Raw genomic sequence first — 22,491 nt, 5'->3', positions numbered from 1 at the left:
CAGGAATATGAACCCAGAGCACAACATCGACAGAAGACTTGCTCGAGCCACAGCACTCCTCCTACAGGCAGCCACCTCCGGGAAAGCGTGCTGCTTTACGGACGCAGCCAAATATCCTGGCAGTTGAGCCTATCTAGCAGCGGTGGTCAACAAGGATGGCACAGTCATCAACGCATGCACGGTCTGCACTGATAGTCCTGAGGTGGTCGAGCAGACGGCCACCAGCCTTGCACTCCTAAAAGACGATAAAAGCTTAGTATACTACGACTCCAAGAGGGCAATTCTGTCCTTCGGAACAAGGAGCATATCCCGACCATCGGCAGAATACTTGGTACTCATCACCTCACCCCACACTACATCAATTGGTTCCAGGTACACATGGGACCATTGGAGGGGCCGCTCCCTAACCTCAAAAAGATGGCACATGAGGCCGCACGAGACCTAACTCACCGTGCGAGCCTGGACTCCCTCTCAGTAGGATGGGAGAGCGAGCACGACCCCCTCGTCATAACGATCTCACCCAGCATTATAAGTTAGTCAAGAGAATAATGCCGCTACCACACAAAGCACTCAATAAAACGGGCACCTACCCATGCCTGGCCTTCCCGCACAAAATCTTTCCAGACGCGCACCCTCACAATGCGTGTCGCTACTGTAAGGATATAGCTAGCCTTGCTCACATGCTCTGGGGTTGCCCCCTGGCGCCGGAGGCCAGGACCACTAAGGCAGAGTGGGACCGAGCTCTATGCAGTTTGGACCTTGAAGCGCAGCTCTGGGCTGTTCATCGGGCCCGCAACGTGGCGGAGGGGCATGGCCTCTCTGTCCCGATGTGGGAACGGCCTGCTGCGCATTAATCGTGCGCACCAACGGACCTCAAGAAAGTTATTCATCCATCCATCTGCTAATTCAAACCACTTTTATGATTCTGTGCTGTCTCTGTAGCCCTCGAAGCACCAGACAAACAGTTGATCTCAATAATTCAGACAAAACATACCTAATGCTTTTTCCTCAGCATGAGATGAGACTAAGTGATGTTAGCTTTTACCACTTATTTTTTTCTGTCAGGGTTGACAGCCAACAACAAGTGTGAGTTTGGCTCAAAGTGGGTGGGCTCTGCTATATGGACGCTAACTGATTATGGTTAGTGTGGCTTTTAAGGTTACTGTCAATAACCTCCACAGTACGGTAATTCACAGTATAGGATGTGCATGTGCAAAGGTTCTAGCATGTAACATATCGCTGTAGCATATCATGTACCAGGCAGTACTAAAACTCTAATCCTGCCAGTAATAAGACAGTCATGCCCAGAACTGTATTCCACCGCACAAGGGTATTACCTGTGTACGCCTCATACCTTTGGCAGTGCTGCAAATGACTTGTGAGATGGAGTACTGTAGGATGCTGGAGAACGAGTAGCTGTCCTCTGGAAAGAGAGAGCTTTGTAGCTAAGTATGTCAATCTTCATTTGTGTTGTAGCAAGGCATTCAAAGTTAAATGTCTTGTTTATTTTTTGACTCCTTCGAGCAGTAAGCATCAAAGATGCCTACATAGTTTCTCCAAAATCTGTGTATGCTTGATGGTAAAGAGCTAGTTATGATAAGTAAAGAATTGTCTTTCGATTACATTGATGGGATTTTGTGGCACATTCTTTTTTTTTCCAATTTTGTCTCCTCTCCTTTTCAGAAACCTGCAACTACATTCCGCTTCTTTGACAGAAATGTGAGTCTTTTCATCCATGGGCCGGATCTTGATCCACACTCCCAGTACAAAAATATTAATGAAATATATTTATGTCATGATGTCTCAGATGTACGTGCCACTTTTCAGAAAGGTAGCTTGACTGCCACGTGTGCAGTTACAGTAGTAGCCCAGTACAGAGCAGAAAGATGTTTTGTTCACATGCACTGTTATTTGTATTGACGGGTGATTGCCCCTCAACAGTTGGCACATCGCGATTCTGTTGGAAAGATTTAGCATGATGTGATGGTTGATCCGTTGCCACACTGTATGCCTTCAAAGACCCTGGAGCATACAGTGGTGATCCTGCATGATTGTATATTGCTGTTTGTTATCTATCATGCATCACTAAAGCATTTTTCTTTATTAAGAGATGATTATGATTTAGAAGTGATTCATGCCATGGTCATAACTTTTCTTTTTTTCTGTGGCATTAGAATATCACTCTTTTATCATATTAGTTCTTGCATTATAATTGCAGAATTAGAATATGCTTTTGAACGTTTGTATTACAGGACTACTACACAGTCCATGGAGCAGATGCTGAGTACGTCTGTAGGGAAATGTACCGCAGCATGTCTGCACTCAAGTACCTTGGCTCAGGTAGGTTGCTGGGGAAGCTGGGAAGCATTTGGATGAGTTAAGCAGCCTCTTCATTCATACCATGAAATGAAATGCAACATGGTAACACCGATTGTTCACACAATTTTTTCTGTCCCTTAGGGTCTTAGGGTCAGCGCTAGGGAACTTGTTCACAGCAATTCATTGTTGACCTGAGTCTGACCTGCAGCAAGGATTGTTGAAGACTCCTATAATGTTTGCTTTTCTGTGTTTGCAGCATCAGTACTGCTGCTGACCACAAGTAGTTGACTTTGATGTGAATAGGCAGTAAACATTTTGTCCTGGCATGCACTACCGTGACAGTGCCCTTTGCAGTGCCATGCTTGTACATTCTGCACATGCTAATACAAACAGTGCCGCAAAGCTGACTTTGCTGTTTAAAAAAAAGAACAGAGCTGAGGCACACAGAGCACTTGAACATACTATAAGGACCATTGCATGGTGCACCTCGTCTGGTGCAAGCACCATGCTGTAGTGGTGCTTATAGGATGCAACACTATGTAGCTCCATGTCAGCTACACTGCGGCATGTTCAGGGGCACTGGAAGTTTATTTGCCTAAAGGCTTAAGCTAATTAGGAGAGTCAGTAGCGAGAGGGGTTATGTGGTTTGTCTACAAAGCAACCCCTTCTTATAAGGGCAGCACCTGCCCAGTTTCTGTAACTACTACTGTGTAGTTTCACTTTTTTGCTTCACAAGAAGTGTGCATAACCATTTCCAGTGGTGCTGTATGTCTGCAGATTACTTGCCTAATTGTGCAGGTGACGCACGTGTGGCATCCGTATGTGTGAGCCAGCGTAGCTATGAAAACCTTCTTTCTGAACTGCTGCTTGTCAAGCACTACCGGGTTGAGGTGTACCGAAACACAGGTGCACGTGGTTCCACCTCCTGGTCCCTTGCCATACAGGTGAATGGTTTTACTTCTGGAAAACTGGAGGAGCTTATAGAGTTTTGCCTTCTTAATGTCGAACTGGCTAACTTTGGTTTTTTGCTCTTTTTACTTTACGTACCTAATCTTTCACTCCAGGCCTCGACAGACCAGCTGTAGCGAAAAGAACTTTATGTTTATTGCATGATAGTCTGATGCAATAATAAATAATAGTTTGTTGGCAGTATTGTGTGTGCTACACAGACATGATTCACTGCCTTCTATTTGCAAAGAAAGAAAGCTTACAGTAGTATATCACCAAACTAACTGCACGGTTGTGTGGTTTTAAACTTTTCTGCACCACGGACAAGTCTTTCTCGTCTGGAAGCTTTGTCCAATATACAGTGAAATCTCATTCACACATAAAAAAAATAGAGAGATGTACTAACTTGGAGAAGATATGATTTGAAGACACTAAAAAACGTGGCAGACTGAACTGTAATTGACATCTACACGATGTGAAGTGTTGCGCAAATTGTTTACGGCACAAGATGCCGATGCGTGCCGAGTTTGTGGGGCCTGAGCACGCCAAGTCGCACATTGTTTTTACGGCTTCAGCAAGCTTGCGTTTGCGCTCCTTGAATCCGGCCTGAATCAGCAGCGTCTTCCAACGGTAAGTTCTGGCGGTTAGTTTTGACATGCTTGCTTGGTGTACAGCACAGAGTTGTCAGTGTGCATTGAGCTGGTGATGCCCACGTGGCCCAATATGCGCATTGTCATTTTTCTCTTGCGTAGTGCTTCCAAAATGAAATCAAGCTGGTGGTCTTTGCTAGAATATGATGCCGCCATAGCAAAACATGATCCTCCCTTTGCACTGCCTGAAGCAGAGAGTGGCAGCGCGTTTGGAATATTGTCTTTTAAAACAGGGTGTCAACCAACCGGGAAAACTGGAAATTCTCAAGGATTTTGAATAGTCTAGAAATACTCGGGGAATTTGTGCTTCAATCGGATAATTATCTGTAATTATATTGAAATGGAACGAAAGTCACACTAAGGAAGGCTGGCTCAAGTAACATAGAGGAATCGTAATGAATCATCTTTGACGCCGTATCGTTGGTTGGAGGAGTTGCCAGTGTACAATCAACAACCAATTTTCTAGATGCCCAATTTTTGGGATATGCCCGATAATTCAGACAGCTTCATAGAACATACAGTCAATGTATAAGAACGTCTGAAATTTCGGGTGCAAGAACTCTTCGGCGTCTGATTTTCCAGACTTCATGCCATTACCGCAGGTCCGAAGCGGCATTAATTAAAGGCACCACCGCCACCATTTTGATTATCTCCCCGCCTCGAACTGGTGCTCACGCACGCAGATCGTCACCACCGTGGCAACGCTGGGCCTAGCTGCTTCGACATTCTCTATTAAGCTTCTTGCTGTCTTGTGCCGCGTTTTTTCATTGAAAGAATTCGCCGCTGTCAGCAATGGCACCAACTCTGCCTTTGTAATCTTTGTGTTAGGCTTCGAAGCTCGAAAAGCACAGCGTGTTAAATAATGCCGATTTCTGAAAGTCAGCTTCGCCTCAATACAGGAATGTTATGCGGTGAAGCATGTACTAAGTATTACGGTGAAGCTTAACATACCTGGAAAGGGGCACTTGTCACTGGACACAGTATGTGCTCCTTAATTATACACGCATGCATCCGCCTTCTCTTGTCACAGTAGGGATACTGATATGCCTAATAAGTGTACTAGCAGGCCTTCAGACCTTTTTCGGACGTGCCTGTAGCGATTTGAGCCCTAAGGGCAATAGCATTCATTTTTTCGAACTGCCCGATTTTTCAGACATTTACGTGGCCCCTAGGGATTCAAACATCACTTAAAGCGCATACAAGGACAAGGGACCAACAATATGACAAAGACAAGCACTGTTGGCGCTTGTCTTCATCATTCTTTTGGTCCCTTGTCCTTGTATGCACTGTAAGTGATGTTTGAAACAATGGAATACCAACTAGCCTGTGCCCAAAACTTGCCCCTAGGGAGTCTGAAAAATCGGACGTTGACTGTACAACTGACCAAAAGGATGCTTCAAATGGTCCGTGGAGCGAACGCGCGGTAGAAGGAGGATGAGAACAGAGAGGGCCAATGCCTTGAGGAATGAACAGGGAAGGAAGTATGCTGCTGCTTCTTTGAAGTAACTTGAGCTCAAAAAGCAAAGTGATGCCAAGATGCACGTGTCCTTCATCTAAACCAAAATAAACTCTTTAAAGTAGTGAAACGCTACACTGAGGAATTGTGCTTGGGCTGAGATCAGCATACCAGGACAGTTGTGGTTGACTTTACAGCTGCTGAGAGAGAATATCACTTCTGGCAAAGTTCAGGCCTATAAAGTTGACAGAAATAGCTCATGGTCAAAAATATTTGCTTCTGTATGCATCTCTTTTTATTCGTATTTGAAGATGTTCGACTCGATTTGCAGTGGGCTTTACCATTTTTTCCGAAGCTATTTGAATCACTGGGCATTTTACTAACCCCTCCCATCTGTTTTCTTTTTGGACAAAATAAACAGTACTCCTTGCTATTCAAACTGGATCAAGTCATTTTTAAAAATTTTTTAGCATGCTTACTAGAGAGTAACAGCATCGGGTGAAATGGTGTCAGCCTGTCTTGACACAAAGCAAAGTTCTGTGTCACTCAGGGAATTTTGCAAAGGCACTCGGGGAAAACCTGGAAAATTCATGGAATTTGGAACTCTCAGTTTGGTTGACACCCTGTAAGAGCATGCTCAACAGCTCTATGCCCTGCACACTGTGACACAGATAGGTAAAGATGTTTATTGTGATAGGGTTGGCAGCGATAGTTGTGAGTGCGGCGCGCAACGACCATCAAGGAGAGTTACAGTCATCATGAGGTGAGTTCTGTCGGAATTTGGGTATGTTTCTAGATGTGTTCTAGCCTCAAGTTTATCTTTATATTGGATCCACCACAAGCTTTGTCTATGGGTTCAAACAGTTTGCAGATGTTCTTATGGTGCATGGTGTAAGTTAACACAAAAAAAAGGAGAAGATGATGAAGAAATATTTTGCTGTTTTTTATGCTATACTAAGCTTCACTGCATTTTGCTGATTAAGTTCAGGAGGGAACTACAATTGTAGCCGTAATATAAGTATTATTTCTTGCACCATATTGGGGTGTACTGCACCTTTATTCCAATGATAGATCATTTTCTCAGTAGGTGTAGCACACAACCTTTAGGACAATCCCTTTCATGCTGAATTCTCTGATAAGGCCAACAGTTCAGGGACCTACCTTTATGTATATTTTTTCCATTGGTTCAGCATACTTCTGCTGAGCTGAACTTTTGAGAAGATGAGCAGATTACCTAGCTGCTTTTATGCTCATCCTAAAGGGAAACCACTGTATATGAAGAGTCACCAAATTTCTTGAAGACAACCTTTTACACACCTCTACTAAGATATATGGAGGATCAGGAATAGTAATAAAGTATGTTAGCATGGAAGTACTAAATGGTATTATGTGTTGTTTTGTGGTGGCACTCTGTGAAATCTCAAGTGCTATCATGTGCATTATGTAGGCAGTGCTGTTCTCTGTATGGAGGGTATTCACAATTCACAACTCTGATTCTCTGAGCAGCAGACAGCCTAAAAATAGTTTTAAAGAATGCATATAAAATGAAGTGCATAGCAAGATAAAATAAATTGAAGTAAACCAATTTCAGGCATCTCCTGGCAACTTGGCACCGCTGGAAGATGTCCTATTTGGAGCCAGCAATGGGGGCCTTTCAGAGTCCAAAGGAGTGTTGGCTGTTTCTATGCATTCCAACCAACAAGTGAGCTGATTGTTGTCTAGTGTAGTCACACACTCGTGGCACTTTTTTGTAACATGACATCAAATTTTATGTGTGCATGTGTGCGTGCGCACTTGGAGATTCTATACATTTGAGTGATTGTCTATGTGAGCATGCCCATTTCCATGTTACGCTGAGTTCTTGTTGACTCACACGCACTTCGATCCTCAATGGTTAAGCTGAGCTAGGTTTGAAGACAAGTGTGATTTCTCAGGTTCTGCAAGAGCTGTTGTCGGTTGTATAATTAGTTATTGTTACAAGTCTCTCCGGGAAAAATGAAGTAACATACAGGTGGGCACAATGAAAAATGTGGCATGGGCAAGTGCACTTGAAGAAAGTTTTGTGCAGTTGTAAATGTAGAATCTCAGGTAACAGAACAGTTTGTAAGGTTGATGTGAACTGGCGATAGGCAAGCGTTCCCACGTAAACTTTGAGGAACAGGATGGCCACAGTACATCTGGACAAAATGCAGAGGACACACTTTCTGTGCAAGGCGGCCCTAGGTGAGGGTGCCATTGGTTACAGTTCAGATATGCTGACTCATGCTTGTGCTTCCAGCTCTACACTATAGATGAAGGTGATGTCAACTGCCAGGCAGCACGCTCCGTTTCAAGAAATTGATCCTCCCATCTTTTGCACTTGTGGAAGTCCGTCATTCACAAAGATTCAGTTAATGGGTTGGAGATTCAGCAGCTAACTTGAGTGAATTCACAGGGTTTGGGGACATGAAGCAGCTGTTCAATTGGAGAAAGAACACTTTCATTCCCACAAGGCTATCTGCTAGCTATTTTGACGTTTGCTCGCTACTGTTAGCATTTTGCCGCTGTTATAAATGGTGCCAACTCAGCCTTTTTAATCCTCGCCAATGGCTTTGAATCTCGGTAAGCCGACGCGTTGAATTATGCTGGTTTCCGAAAGTAAGTTTCGCCACAAAACATCAGTGTTACGCAGTGAAGCACACTCGAAGTAGTGCGGTGAAGCTTAAGTGTGAGACGGGGCAATTGTCACGGGACCCTGTATGTATTCCATAATTATACACGCATGCACCCGCCATCTCCTGTCCCACTACGTGCACCAATATGCCTAATAGATGTACCGGAAGGCCTTCAGAGCTTTTTCGAATGTGCCTGTGGAGATTTGAGCCCTTAAGGGCATTAAAAGACACGCATTCATTTTTTCGAACTCCCGATTTTTCGAATGTTTTCGCGGCCCCTAGGGAGTCCGAAAAATCTAACGTTGACTGTACAACTGACCAAGTAGATGCTTCTAATAGTCCATGGGGTGAACGCACAGCAGAAGGAGGACGAGAACAGAAACGACTGATGCATTGAGGAATGAATGAGAAAGGAAGTGCGCCACCGCTTCTTTGGAGGAGCTTAGCTCAAAGAACAAAGTGTTGGCTGACGCTGAGATGCAGGTGTCCCTTATCGAAACCAAAATAAACTTTTTAAAGCAGTGAAAGGCAACACTGTGGTATTGTGCGCGGGTGGAGAGTATATCAGGACAGTTGAGGTTGACTTTCCAGCTGCTAAAAGAGAATCTCGCTTGTGACAAAGTTTGGGCTTCATACCAATGAGTATGCTATCAGTTGATAGAAATAGCTCACATCCAAAAATATTTGTTTCTGTGTGCATCTCTTTTTACTCCTATTTGAAAATGTTCGACTCAATTTGCAGTGGGCTTTACCATTTCTTCCGAAGCTATTCGATTCACTGTGCATTTTACTTGACCCCTTCCTTCTGTTTTCTTTTTGAATTAAGTAAACAGTACTCCTTACTATTAAACGAGATTAAGTTTTTTTTTTAAATTTTTTAACACACTTACTAGAGAGTGATAGCATTGGGTGACGTTGTGTCAGCCTGTCTTGACATAAAACAAAGTTCTGTGTCACTCGAAATTTTGCAAAGCCACTCAGGGTAAGCCGGGAAAACTCAGGGAATTTGGAAATGGCAACATTGTAGAAACCCTCGTTATCTGAAAATTAGCATTATATTTAAGAAAACCCTAAAAATAAATAAAAATGACTAAGTTATTCTTACTACATTGCCTTCTTTCTTGCGCTACTGCCAGTGCCTCAGTTAGCAACATGCCCACATTGCAGTGCAGTTTACTTGGTCTGAATGAATATTGTAATTGGGCAGCACTTCACATTTGCCTGCTTTCTCTGATCATCTCAAACAGACCCTGGGTATTGCTTACGGAGATGCGGTCCTGCAGCAGCTGACGGTGGCGGAATTTATGGATGATGAGCATTTCTCAAACCTCTGCGTGAGTGTGCAATTGCTTGCTTGAAGAGAGGGTTTCTTGCACAGCCCAGCAACAAGCAAAAGGCCACTCAAGGTGTACGACCAACTTTGATGTGTCACGAACACCGCTTGTTCAGGTTTGATTGGAACCACAAACACACACAATGTAGAAGGAATGAGACACAACGAGCACAGTTTGTTCCTTCTTTGCTCTGTATGTTTGCCCTTCCAATCAACCATGCGTCTATACCAACTGACCTGGTTATCCACTCTCCTGGTGCATCACAGTTGGTTGTATATCTCCATGGCCTTCGCTTTTCGCTGGGCTGCACAAAAACTGCCCGCTTTGCTGTTTGCATTTGAATGACTGCGGGCAGTACTTCACAGTCGAATGACACAATTTAATTGTGCATGGAGTAGGGAATCCTGAGGCTGTTAGTGGGCACACATGCAGGCTGTGCTGGCCCAGCTGAGCCCCCAGGAGTGCCTGCTGTCTGCCACGGATGCAAAGCGTTGCCCCGAGCTGAAGGCCCTCTTGGAGCGTTCTGGTGCCCTGGTCACCGAGGCAAAGACAAGTGAGGCATTAAAATGTTTAGGTATAGCGTATGCAAAGCTGTAAAGTATGTAAAGTAGTGAGCCCATACTGTGCATGTGCAGAACGCAATTGGAAACTTCATGGGTTATCTATGCACGCGATCTTTAGAATTTTAGCATTGCAGGCTGTGCGTGGCTTGTTGAGCTGGCAATGCCTAGGACCCCAATTTGATCTTAACCTATTTTGCTGCTCATTTTCTGCCACTTTTATAAAAAATAAGTAGTAAAATTGGTTTTTGCTGTTCCCTTGCTATTCCCTTTTGCCAGTCCCTGTTTCACCTTGAGGATAAAGCATGATTAATAATGGGTCAATATTTTTGGGATGGGTTGCCTGTTTTGATACTGTTAGGCCTAACAAAAGGCATTGCCATTGCTGCAAAAGTGCATCGATATTGTGTCTGCAAGGTAACACCACAACATTCAGCGTTGGTCTTGCATTGGTGATGCTGAATGCTCTACTAAAGGTCTCTTTGAGGGTATGCCCTTAATGGGGTGTGGCCGTTTTGTGTGCATTTATGTAAATGGCAGAAGTGCTATAAATAATGCTCTGTACTGTTACAGCAAAAGCAGTTATGGGCTCATTCCAATAGCCGTTTGGGTTGGTGATGGTGTCGGCTGCTAATGTCTGGTTTCAGTAATGTTAGGAATGTTAAAAAAAAGGTATTCAGTTCCCGCCGAAATTGAAACCGGGCCCACTGCACAGGAGTCAGCTACACTACCACTGAGCCATGCCAGCGCCTGTGGCAGATCCAGAGGAGGGGGGGAGGCAGTTTGGCGATCGCCTCCCCCCCCCCAATGCCACTAATTCACCTCCCCCCTTTTCACTTCCGTTGACACCGATCTTTTGGCACGTGAAATTTTTTAAGCCCCTGTGGTGACCATCGCTGTCCGCAGTGAGTAAAGCACCCCTCACTTCTACCTTTTGTTAGGCGCGAACCTGGCGAATGCAATCGCCGCCTTTGTGGATGCGAGCTAATTGCTTCCTCCCCACCTCCAACTTTGCCCCTTCAGAGAGTAGAAAGTCATTTAAATAAGTGAGGCCATCAGCACGGCATCAAGGAGGGAGCCTTCCCTTCTCCCTCCTTTACCTGGAAATACATGCTCCACACTGCTATGTTAGGAGTCCGTACTGGTACGGCTCACCTTTCAGTATCAATAAATCTGGAAACCATTCAGTGTCATTCAAACTTGCGCTTTTCATCGCACAGACTATGCTTTACTTATGCTCCAAAAGAGGGCAGCACAAGTCACCTTTAGCGGTTGATATAAAACAAATTGGCGGCAACCAACTCGAGCAGTGTGCGGTGACTAATGTGTAAGCTTTTCAAATCTTTGCAATGAATATTTTTGGTACAGTAAAACCTTGTTATAATGAAGTTGAACGGGGGGGGTCGTAATTACTTCGTTATAACTGGTAGTTCATTATAGCCACTATCCGTTTCTATCCACAATTAGCAAGTGAGAGAGGATGTACTCGCCACCAAATCTCACAGCAGCGCACCATGTGAAAAAAGAAAAACGGCCGTCACACGAAAAAAAACAAGCAAAAAAGAAAAAACAGCAAGGAATTGCTACTTTATTCATGCCAAATGGCTCATCACTAATCGATCAACAGCACACCAGCTGGCGTCTCACTTCATTGAAAAAAAGTCCTAGATAGATTTTTGCCATGTCTTCTTCAGGCGAATGATGGCATTTTCAGCTGCAGCCGCTATTTTGAGCGCGTCCTCACTGTCATCCTGAGCGCCAAAGAAGCGGCGTTGCAGGTCTGTCATATCCAGTGCTTGTGCGGACGTCGGTACGTTGGGTTCACCAATATTAGGCTCCGGACTGTTGTCCACACATTCATCACTGTCGTCATTAGGCGTCTCCGTCACCGCACGCACAATTTCTGCCTCCGTTAGCTCTTTGGTCATCACTGTGTCAGCAGTGGCACTGACATACATGCAAAATGCCGGCGCAAAGGAGAGCATCCCACGACGCCAGGGCTTGCTCGCCCGTGGCACCCTCATTGGTGGCAGCACTGATGTCTTCGCTGTAACCACCGCTGCTGACACCAAATGAGGTATGCCAGAAGCAATTCGCAATCGGGCTTGCCGGTACAGCCATCCAAGCAGCTTGTAGCATCTCGATCATCATGTACAAGGCGATTGTGGATTCGCACTTCATTCTCATATTGAGCAGAATCCGGTCGACCACATGCTTTCAATACATAACGAGTCGCACTCTGAAGTAAACGCATGGCGTTGTAGGTCGACCTCCTCGACGACGCATGGGAGTACCTAATGCACTGTCTAAAGGTTCTTTCCTTCTTTCCTTCGTTTGTTCATTCATATTCAGCCATTGAATCTTTGCTTGCTTAGGGGTATGATGTTATTTTTTTTGTCTTACTGAACGGAAGAGACAGACAACGAACTTTATTTAATCCTGAGGAGCTACTGTCAGGACCTCCCAGGGTGTCTACCAACCGGGAAAACCAGGAATTCTCAGGAATTTTGAGTAGTCTGGAAAAACTCTGGAACAACTCAGGGAATTTGTGCCTCTATCAGGGAAAATTAGGGGCAATTTTGTTGAAAGGGTCTAAAGTTGTGGTAATGCTGTCTCAAATAACAGACAGGAATTGTAATGAATCGTCTTTGACACCCTGTCGTTAGCCAGAGGGTTTTCCAGTATACAGTCAACGACTGGCTTTCCGGATGCCCGATAATTTGGATGGCTTCGCGCGTACCCCATAGAGTCAATGTATCGGAACGTCTGAAATCTTGGACGCAAGAACCCTTCGCCGTACGATTTTCTGGACTTTTTGCCGTGACCACAGGTCTGAAATGGCAATAATCAAAGCCACCACTGCTGCCGTTTTGATTACCCTGCTGCCTCGAACCGGCGCTCTCGCATGCAGATCCGCTGGCAGCCGTAGCCACCACTGCGGCAACGCTAGACCTAGGTGCTTCGACGTTCGCTATTAAGCTTCTTGCCGTTGGGTGCCATGTTTTTCATTAAAAGAATTCACTGCTGTCAGCAATTCCACTGACTGCGCCTTTGTGGTCCTCGTGATTGGCTTAGAAGCTTGGAAAGCACAGTGCATTGCATAATGCCGGTTTCCGAAAGTCAGCTTCGCCTCTTTACAGAATTGTTACTTGGTGAAGCATACGCAAAAGTATTGCAGTGAAGCATAACAAGAGTGAGAAGGGGCTATAGCCACGGGACACAGTATGTATTCCTTAATTATATATGCGTGCGCCCGGTATTTCTTGTCACAGTGCGAGCACCAATATGGTTGATACGTGTACCGACAGGCCTTCAGAGCATTTTCGAATGTGCCTGTGACGGTTTGAGCCCTTAAGGGCAGTAAATGACATGCATTTATTTTTTCCAACTGGCCGATTTTTTGGACGTTTTCGCGGCCCCTAGGGAGTTCGAAAAATCGGACGTGGACTGTGCAACTGACCAAGAAGATGCTTCAAATGGTCCGTGGGGCGAACGAGTGGCGGAAGGAGGATAAGAACAGAAAGAACCTACGCATTGAGGAATGAACAGGAAAGGAAGCGTGCTGCCGCTGTTTTGAAGGAGCATGAGCTCAAAAAACAAAGTGTTGGCTGATGCCGAGACACAAGTGTCCCTCATCCAAACCAGAATAAACTCATCGTGCACAGGCTGAGAGTATGTCGGGACAGTAGAGGTTGGCTTACGAGCAGTTCAGGCCTCATACTACTGAGCTTCCTATCAGTTGATAGAAATAGCTCATATTCGAAAATATTTGCTTTTGTATGCATCTCCTTTTTTATTTGTATTTGAGAATGTCTGACTCGATTTGCAATTTTTTTCAAAAACATTTTATTTGCTGTGTATTTTACTACTCCTCCCTTCTATTCTCTTTTTAAATAACATAAACACTACTCTCCTTGGTATTCAAATTGGATTAAGTCGTTTTCTTTAAAAAAATTTTTTTCATATGCTTACTAGAGAGTGACAGCATTGGGCGATATGGTTTCAGCTTGTCTTGACATAAAACACAGTTCTGCATCACTCAGGGAATTTTGCAAAGGCACTCGGGGAAAACCTGGAAAACTCAGAAAATTTGGAAATGTCAACTTGGTAGACACCCTGGGGACACTCCTAACATCCATCCATCCATCCATCCATCCATGCATGCATGCTGCATATAGCTAGCAGAACCTGGTTAACTCAAGCAGGCTAGGGGACTATTTGTCATGACCCCTTTTCTAAGGGGATGCAATAAACTATCATTATGATCATAACAGCAACGTACCGTACCACGGGTCAAGGGATGTGATATGCGTGCCACGTAGTCTGGGTACTTGTGTTTACTCATGGGTACACATTATGGTGCCTCTTTGCAAGGTATGAACCACTGCTGAAGAAGCAAATCGTAAAGCTATGCATACAGCTGCAACCAGGCAACATTGGGCTCAGCAGACCGTTGTGCAGAGAGCAGGATAAGCTGCAGCACAAACCACAGCTCGTCGTCAACACTCGGCGGACAGTTCAGATTGTTCTCGGGAAAATGACGCGAAGAGACTTCGAAGACCCTGTAGTGTATGGTGTCAAAAATGGAGCTCCTGTGGAGTCGCTCCTCCAGCTTACACTATGACTATGCTGCGTGTGCAGCACATCAGCTGGCATCAGCGTGCACCTGACATCAGCTGGTGGTCAACTGGCTGTTACAAAACTGGGGAAGAGGGAACCTGCATTAGAAAGAAGAAAAAGAACAAAATGGTAGCTGTCAAACAGTACTAAAAACATACAAAACGATTTTATATGTTTTTTCAGTACTTTCGGGCTTTAATAAAAGAAAAAGAAAAGCTCTCTACCATAATAGATGAACTCGACTAAGTAGAACTTTCTAATCAGCTTGAAAGTCTGCCTACTTTGTTGGTTCACTGTAAATCTGTAAACTTTCAAGACTTCTTCAATTAATGGAGTCTGCTACATGGTTGTTTCAGGCATGCCAGCCAAGCTAATTGGCATTCTTGGATCTGTCCTGTAACCTTCACTTCTAACAATGTCAGTTTGAGCACATACTGACAGTGCAACGTAGTTGTTGCTGCACTGGTTTCTATAGAACCCAGGGGTTTCCTGTGCAGCTCTTTCTGTGTCCTTGAGCACTTGAGCATTTGAGTCAACCTCCTCATCTTTTCTTTTGTCACTGTGGCACTGTGAATGATGTGTTTGTCCTGCTCCTCCATGGTGCTATGTCAGCTTTTTTGTGGTTGTTTAGCCAGTGGGGCTGGAGTTTTTTGTTGTCTGAATGCATGAAATGTTTAATCATAATGATGTCAAGCCTTTTAATAAAGAAAAGCTGATTATTTTGAGGCAGACTGTCCTAGCTGTTGTAAAAGATGCAGTCATACAAATTCAGACAAATCACTGAGGAAGAGAAGGAACAACAGGTGCTACTGTCAACTAGCTTATTTCATGGCTGGAGTACAAAATGTACATGTAAAATCTGACTGGCACAGTAGTTAAGATCAAAGCAAGAACATCAAAAATAACTTTTGAAGAGTAGATATAATTGATATGTATCATTAATATAGCCAATTCTTGTTTTCTTGATGTTCACATTGTTTCTTATGACATAGCATCTCAGCTGCTGCCCACTATGTTGATCTTGCAAAACTGATGCCACTTGGCCTAATCAAAGCAGGTTTCAATTGAAATATCTTGCATACAGTTTCGCATTGCTACTTGTTGGGCACCACCTGGGTGAAGCTGCATGTGCAGGTTTATGCCAAACAACTGTCCTTCCTTTGTGCAGGTGATTTCAACTCCAAAGAAATTGCACAAGACTTGAGCTGCTTGTTGCAGCCGTCCCAGCTACCACAGGGGCAGGCAAACATGTTGGGTGAGTTTTACCATGTATTCACAGTGCAGGAGGTGAAATGGAGTTTGTACAATGTGTTTCTTGTTTTTAAAATTCCTGAGGAGTGACTTCTCGGAGGCATGCTTTAAAGAGCCACTGAAGGGACACACTGGGTCAATCTAGATTTTAAAAGCAAAGCTTTCGTTTGCAAAGCTCGCTGAGTTTTGTGATCATGGGAGCTGCGTGGCTGTTCTGTCACCGAAAGGGCCCACCAGTCACTGCGAAGCACGTGTGCCGCTGGGTTCCTTGCAACGCCACCGGATGGGGCTCGCCTTTGCGCATGCATGGCAGCGCAGGCGCCTGCCCTGTGGGGGAAAGAAAAAAAAAGAACCAGAAAGCTCGCCTTCACGCATCCGTGGCTGCACGGCAGTGAGGGAGTAAACACTTCTTGTGGATAGATTGGATTCAAATTGCGTTATGTACATATGCACGTGCTGCCTCTGAAACCATGATGCATTCAAAGTGTCTGTCGTACTCGCTAGCAGTCAGCAACTCTGCTTAACAAAAGAAACTTAGGAGACACTTAAGCGTCGTCTTTAAGAGTAGAACGCAACAGCATTAAAGGGTCCCTGGTTGCTTCTCATGCTTCTCGGCAACTGTAATCTGTTATGTTATGTAATAATAATGTAATGTAATAATAATGTTATGTAATAATGTTATGTTATGCAACCGTAATCTGTACCAGGAAATGTTTGCGGTGAACGCTATGCACGAAGGCAAGATTTCTGTTTGTTTTTTTTCCCTCGCCCGGCTGGTGCCACAGCTCTTGCGGATTTCAGAAACTTGGCACGCCATGCTGTTTGGTCGAAAGCACGCAGTGTGTGCTGCTCTGTGATTGGTAGGCATGTTTCGCTCACGGTCAACTCATGCTCAATGCCACCAACGTCATGCTCACTGCGTAATGGGACCCTTAAAGCTATCGCTTTAAAAGGCTCGGTACATTATTGTGCGCCCGCACTTGTGTATGTGTGTGCATGTGTGTAGTTGTGTTTCGACTCTTTATGCACTCACACAAAGCTTCGCTGTATGTAGATTCCAACTTGTTGGATCTGTTGGATTTTTAAAGCGAAGCTTTCTTTGCCTCTTCCTTCGACTTTCCCGCTGCTGCTGTGCTACTGCTGCTCACACACACTGTGTCGGGGGGGGGTTCAGAGCCTGTATATGCATGACAGGCGCCAGTAAGAAAGGTAAGGCAATGGGAGAAACTCGTTTTCACCCCACCGCGTCGAATGTGCACAATGCCCTCTGGAGCTCCCTGGCTGTTGCCACATTATCCGCTTGACAGCTGTAATTATCCATGACTGCCCTCAGAAGCATTGCAGAAACTGCAGCGCTTCCCTTTCTACTAACATGTGAGGCCAGAGGGGACGCAGACAGAACTGTAAAGAGGAGAAGAAGAGGAAAAGGAGAGGGAGGAAAGAGGCAGTTCCCATATAAGAGAGAGGGGAGGTGACGGGAGAAGGCAAGGAAGCCCCAATGCTATATGACAGCGGTTGCGGGGAAACAGGATAAGCTTAAGTTCAAGGTACGGTACAGTACATTACTGCTATTGCTGAAAAATAAATGCCATGCAAATATGTCAAGCGGGCAACTTACACAGGGCATCCAGAAGCAGAGCCGCATTAATTAGGCACTACAGAAGCGGTCGACCGTCAAATCAACACTTCTGTGCCCGCCACGGTAGCTTTGCGGCTATGGCATTGCTAGAGCCCGTGGATTTTATCCAGACCGCGGCAGCCACATTTCGACGGGGGCGAAATAGAAAATGCATGTGCACTTGGATTTTGGGACACGTTAAAGAACATCACAGTGTCAAAATTAATCCGGAGTTTGCCACTACGGCTTGCCTCGTAATCCGAGTGTGATTCTCGCACGTACAGCTCCATAATCCAATTCAAATTTAATACTTCTGCCACAATGCGATGTGCCATGTGAGGAAATGAGAACGCTCAACCCTCTCAGAGGTTATAAAATATGGCACACAATCAACGCATCAAGCAAACACCTCTCCCTGTGTGTTCTGTGCACTACGCAGACAAACAACAGTGGTACATGCAAGGTAACGCTTAACATTAACGCACCACTCTCATGTTAGCCTAAATGTTGAAGAAATCAAGCTTTAGCCGTGAACATCACCACTAATTATCGTCAATGAAAGCATCCAGCACGGAAAGCTTCGCTTACATTGATTCCCGCAATGCATGGGATGTGCATAATTTTTTAGGTCGCACTTTAAGAAGCTTACAATATTTGCTTTAGGCCAAGAGATTACCAAGTTGTAGAAAAAATCGCAACTGAGCAGGCCGTACAGTTCTTCCACAGTGAAAATCATCCTCGACAAAAGGCAAAATCAAGAAGGGGGCTGACAGATGGAGTAGCACATTGTGGTATAAAGGTTATAAACAGGGATAAGGTGCCTCAGAAAGGCTGGCAAATGTTTCGTATCTATCTTCAGGGTGTTGTTATAGTGACCTTTGTGTCTTCCAATAAAAAAAGTTATTTTCTGTTTACCACTACTTCACTTTTCCTCAAGTTTTGCAGCATAATCGCATATTATGCCCTGGATTGTCCAGTGTACTAAAACATGCCTTGTCTTGTAGTTGAACTGGATCAGAAGGTGGCCATGGACGCTTTGGCAGCGGTCATCAAATTCCTCAGCGTAAGTGCCTAAATTTCGTTGTTGTATACTGCATCTGTATATCGTTGACTGCTGGCTGATTACCCGAGAGGGCTGCTTACCTTTCACATTTTATCAGCGCTACCACTTGGTCACGCAAACACTTGAACAAGCAACTTCACAGTTACATAAGCCAAGTCCAGGAAACTGAGTTTCTTCAAGAAAGCTGTTAGTTTGTGACTTGGGAATGTTAGATGCAGAACAATAATCTGTGCCCACTGCTTTTCTGTTGTGGTTTTGTCTGGCCACTGTTTCTCTTGGCATTTCAGAGGAGCTGATAGGGTAACAACTCTTGCATAGCAGAATCACACACTAAACTAATCATATTTACTAAGCATAAGTATTTCCCACATGCTGTGTTCACTGGGACCATCCACATTTTTCCTGGACACTCGCCCTTATGCTATCCTTCAACACCCTACCATGAGGAGGAGGAGCCTGTTTACACGATATTGACATGCGTACTTGTTTATCCTTTTCTTGAGGACTGCATTTCAATTGTTAACAACCCAGTGTTATCGTTTAGCACAAGACATGCCTGCACGGTTTAGAACTTATGTGAATGTTATTGTTGATTGTATCTATCGTGTATGTCTTTGCCGAACCTTCTATAACCAAATTGCATGTGCGAAATGAATGGTGTTGTAGTTTCTGGAAACCACGCAGGCACCAGCGGTAACACGGGAACCTTCGATGTGTGCTGTGTAAAAGCCGACGCCCTTGACCTACTGATCAGATTTCGACGATTGCCGACTGTGTTCACCGCTATCGTTGTGCTTTGAGCGCCACTTGTTTTGTGGGCACAAGTTCACCCAATAAAAGTTAGTTTCGTCATTCACAGTTTTGCTCCTGTGTTCTTGATGGTCACTACATGACAATATAAAAGATAACTGCTGTCACTTTTGATCTAACCAAGTCTTTTTGTTGAAACCTTGGTACCAGATCGAAGCATCCCCTTCCCTTGTTCTTCCATGATTCCAGTACAAGCCATCATCACTTCTATCAAGGGTTTGCATAGAGCACTTCCAATCAGTTCTTTTCATGAGAGGTGGCATCGTTGCAACATTGGTGGAAATAATGCCATGCACATGTGGGTTTGTCACAATGGTACTGCATGAACAGATGTCTGTTATCTTTGATCAGGTTCCCATGGAGATATTGTAATCGGTTGAAGGGCCTCTGAAACACATTTCGAACTTAGTAAGAAAAGGCTCCTGATCTGTCAAGAGGCTGTCGTGAATATGTGAGCCAAATATTACTGCGCTGCATGCATAATGGAATTTATAATCTCTTCTCAAAAACATAGAAAAATTGCTTGCTATTGCTTTCGCGATGTCATCATGCTGCGTCATCGCAGGCAGCTGGACCCACCAACGCTATTGGCTGATTACGTGATAGCGAGAGAATTCTCAGTAATATTAATACATAATTGCTAATGTTGAGTTCAATAAATAAAATAGATATGTATGTCTGCTATCCCAAAAAGATAGAAAAATTATTTCATCTTTGCACTACCGGTCTATACACTCCAGGTTCATCTGCTGTGCATGGCCTCTGAGATGGCAGCAGTGTGCTGTACGGCGTAGTCTACAGCGGCCGCCACAGCGAGCCATGATGAGCCCTTTCGCTGCCGTGACGCTCAACTTGCCCTTTTGGCTTCTTGGCTTTGTAGCGAGTATAGCTTCCCTGACTAGTGGAGATGAAAAAAAGACAGAAAGTCTGGTATCTGTGCGATAACTCCACTCATAGTTGAAAGGTTCAGAAAAATTTTGCGGCATGAGATTCGTGAAATGGCATTCTTTAATAGTGAGGCCATATTTTGATTAGTTAGAAAAGTGTTTCAAGGCCCCTTTAAGATATATTGTATTTACTTGTGTAACTGGAATTTTCTTTTTCTGATTTTTACCCGCTGTGGTCCTTACATGAGGCAGGGTTATGGCAGCTCATTGAAGCATCGAACTGTGCTCAGACTTCTGTGCAGAGGAATGCAGCACATTTACAGTTGCTGACCAAATTTCAAGCATGGAAATTGCTGTGAAAACATTCGAGTAATGGGTAGTCAAAGACAAAATTAATTGTGAAAGTAAAATCAATCTTGCTGAGCACAGCGGAAAATTTGTTTGCAGGCTTTTACTCATTGTTGTGCTCCATTAAAATAAAATTTATTTGAAATTTTGTGATAGCCGAGCTGCGGTGCGTTTTGTGTTCAACTATTGCACGGCCTGATGGGTGTTGTGGTTTTTCGGGAAGTGTAGGTGCTGCAAGCATGGCCTTGACTCCGTGAGACTGTCAATTTAGGCTGTGCTATGCAAAATCACTTTGAAGCTTTATTAGCTTTATGCCCACATGCGAGCTTGTGCTGTTGCATCCAGTAAGCAGACACATGAACTTGGTTGGCATTTGTGGTAACGTGGTAGGCATTTGTGATAGCTGCTGGCTGATCACCCACTTCACGCACATGACCTTCAGTCCAGTCCATGCACGTGATCTCACGCCTGGTTCCCAATGTGGTGTACTGGTAGAAACATTTTAAAGGCTTAAAGGGACACTAAAGGCAAATATTAAGTCAAGCTAAAGTAATAGTTTAGTGCTCAAGAATCTCTGAGGCGTAAATATTATTGGGAACAGAGCCTTAGTAATCGAGAAATCGAGGTAAATGCAGGACATGATTAGAGACTCCCCCGGGACATTCAAGTACAGTTAACGCTCAGTATAATGAAGTATGTAAAATCAGCAATTTGCTTTGTTATATCGAAATTTCATTGTACTGAAATTCAACCTTTTATGCAAATAAGTACAGTCGCCGATCGATTTTTCTTGCAAGAAAAGAGGCCACAGAATTTTCTGAATATCGGGCAATTGAAAAAAGCAAATTTGAATGAGAAAACAATTCATTTTAATGAATTTGGGAGTTGGCGTCGAATAATACGGTTTCATGCCATGTCGATGATACCTTCACATCGGCGGTATGAATTAAGCAAAGCCAGCCACACCTTCGCGTGCAATACACTGCTGTGGCTGATAGCGTTGCCTGCACTGAGATGAATCTACAGTGGAATCTCAATGATACGAATCTCACGGGGTCACAAAAAATATTCGTATTAGCCGAAATTCGTATCATTGAAACAATTAAAACTAGCTAAATTAAAGAGTCAGAGGTGAACTCACTCAGGCACACGGACGTAAAAAGCATTTATTTCTTGAAGAAAAAGTCTCTAATGACCTTCTGCCTCTTTTTCTTTGTCAGGTATCTTAGCAGACTTTGTTCAAATCCATAAAAACGTGTGCACGTATCGTCGCTGATTTCATCCGCGGCCACAGCACGCCTCAGAACTTCGAGCATGTGCAGCGTTTCAGCCGCCGGTGGTGGTCCTTCGTCGTCGCCCACGTCTAACACAATGAACGCGGTCGAAGCACAGCAGCTACTCCATACGATGGCACGTGGAAAAGGAGGAAAAGCACAAAGGCAACTAAAGCGCCACCGCGTGTAACTCTTCGCGCCCAGTTACAGCCTCCGTGCTGTCCAGTGCGGCGTCCGGGCCTCTGCACCAAAAGACAAATGGAGAAATCGCGTGACTGCACGCTGTTCTCTTTCGCGGCCATCGGTGGGGCGGTGTTTATGAAGGCGAAAGCTTTGGCTCATGCTCGCAGTCGTGTCTGTCTGTGTGCTAAAATCGTGCCAACTGTGGCCTCTCCTCCGCGCAGCGGCGCAACCCCCATCCCCTCCTTAACCAGCGTGCTGGTGGGGGGCACCGCTGTGCATAGCAACCGTGACGTCACACAGTAGCGGTAGAATGAGCGCACGCACATCGGCCATGCGTCGGCGGTGACAGCTGCACTGCCGCTCCTTCGCCAGACGTCTCATTGCAGTCGAGTGAGTGAGACGCATGACTCTGAAGCGGCCCAGTGATTCCGCGCCAAGCGGTTCGGGGAAGCGGTAGCGGATGCCGGATTCCTCCAACACCAAACGCCAGAAGAACAAGGACCGAATGCGCATGCA

The 22,491-nt window shown here is 44.7% G+C and overlaps 1 protein-coding gene across 1 annotated transcript in view; it reads left to right on the top strand.

The window, feature by feature from the left end:
- spel1 (DNA mismatch repair protein spel1) overlaps positions 1-22,491 on the top strand; it is a 104,767-nt gene that overhangs the window by 11,079 nt on the left and 71,197 nt on the right. The window contains exons 3-10 of the mRNA XM_055066407.1: positions 1,684-1,719; positions 2,253-2,340; positions 3,118-3,263; positions 6,965-7,075; positions 9,275-9,361; positions 9,794-9,914; positions 15,710-15,796; positions 18,415-18,473. Of these exons, the coding sequence (XP_054922382.1) occupies positions 1,684-1,719; positions 2,253-2,340; positions 3,118-3,263; positions 6,965-7,075; positions 9,275-9,361; positions 9,794-9,914; positions 15,710-15,796; positions 18,415-18,473 (735 nt within the window). The remainder of the gene's footprint in view (positions 1-1,683; positions 1,720-2,252; positions 2,341-3,117; positions 3,264-6,964; positions 7,076-9,274; positions 9,362-9,793; positions 9,915-15,709; positions 15,797-18,414; positions 18,474-22,491) is intronic.

This window comes from Dermacentor andersoni, chromosome 6, assembly GCF_023375885.2.
Source record: "Dermacentor andersoni chromosome 6, qqDerAnde1_hic_scaffold, whole genome shotgun sequence".
NCBI lineage: Eukaryota > Metazoa > Arthropoda > Arachnida > Ixodida > Ixodidae > Dermacentor > Dermacentor andersoni.
This window is presented reverse-complemented; position numbering and strand designations above follow the sequence as displayed.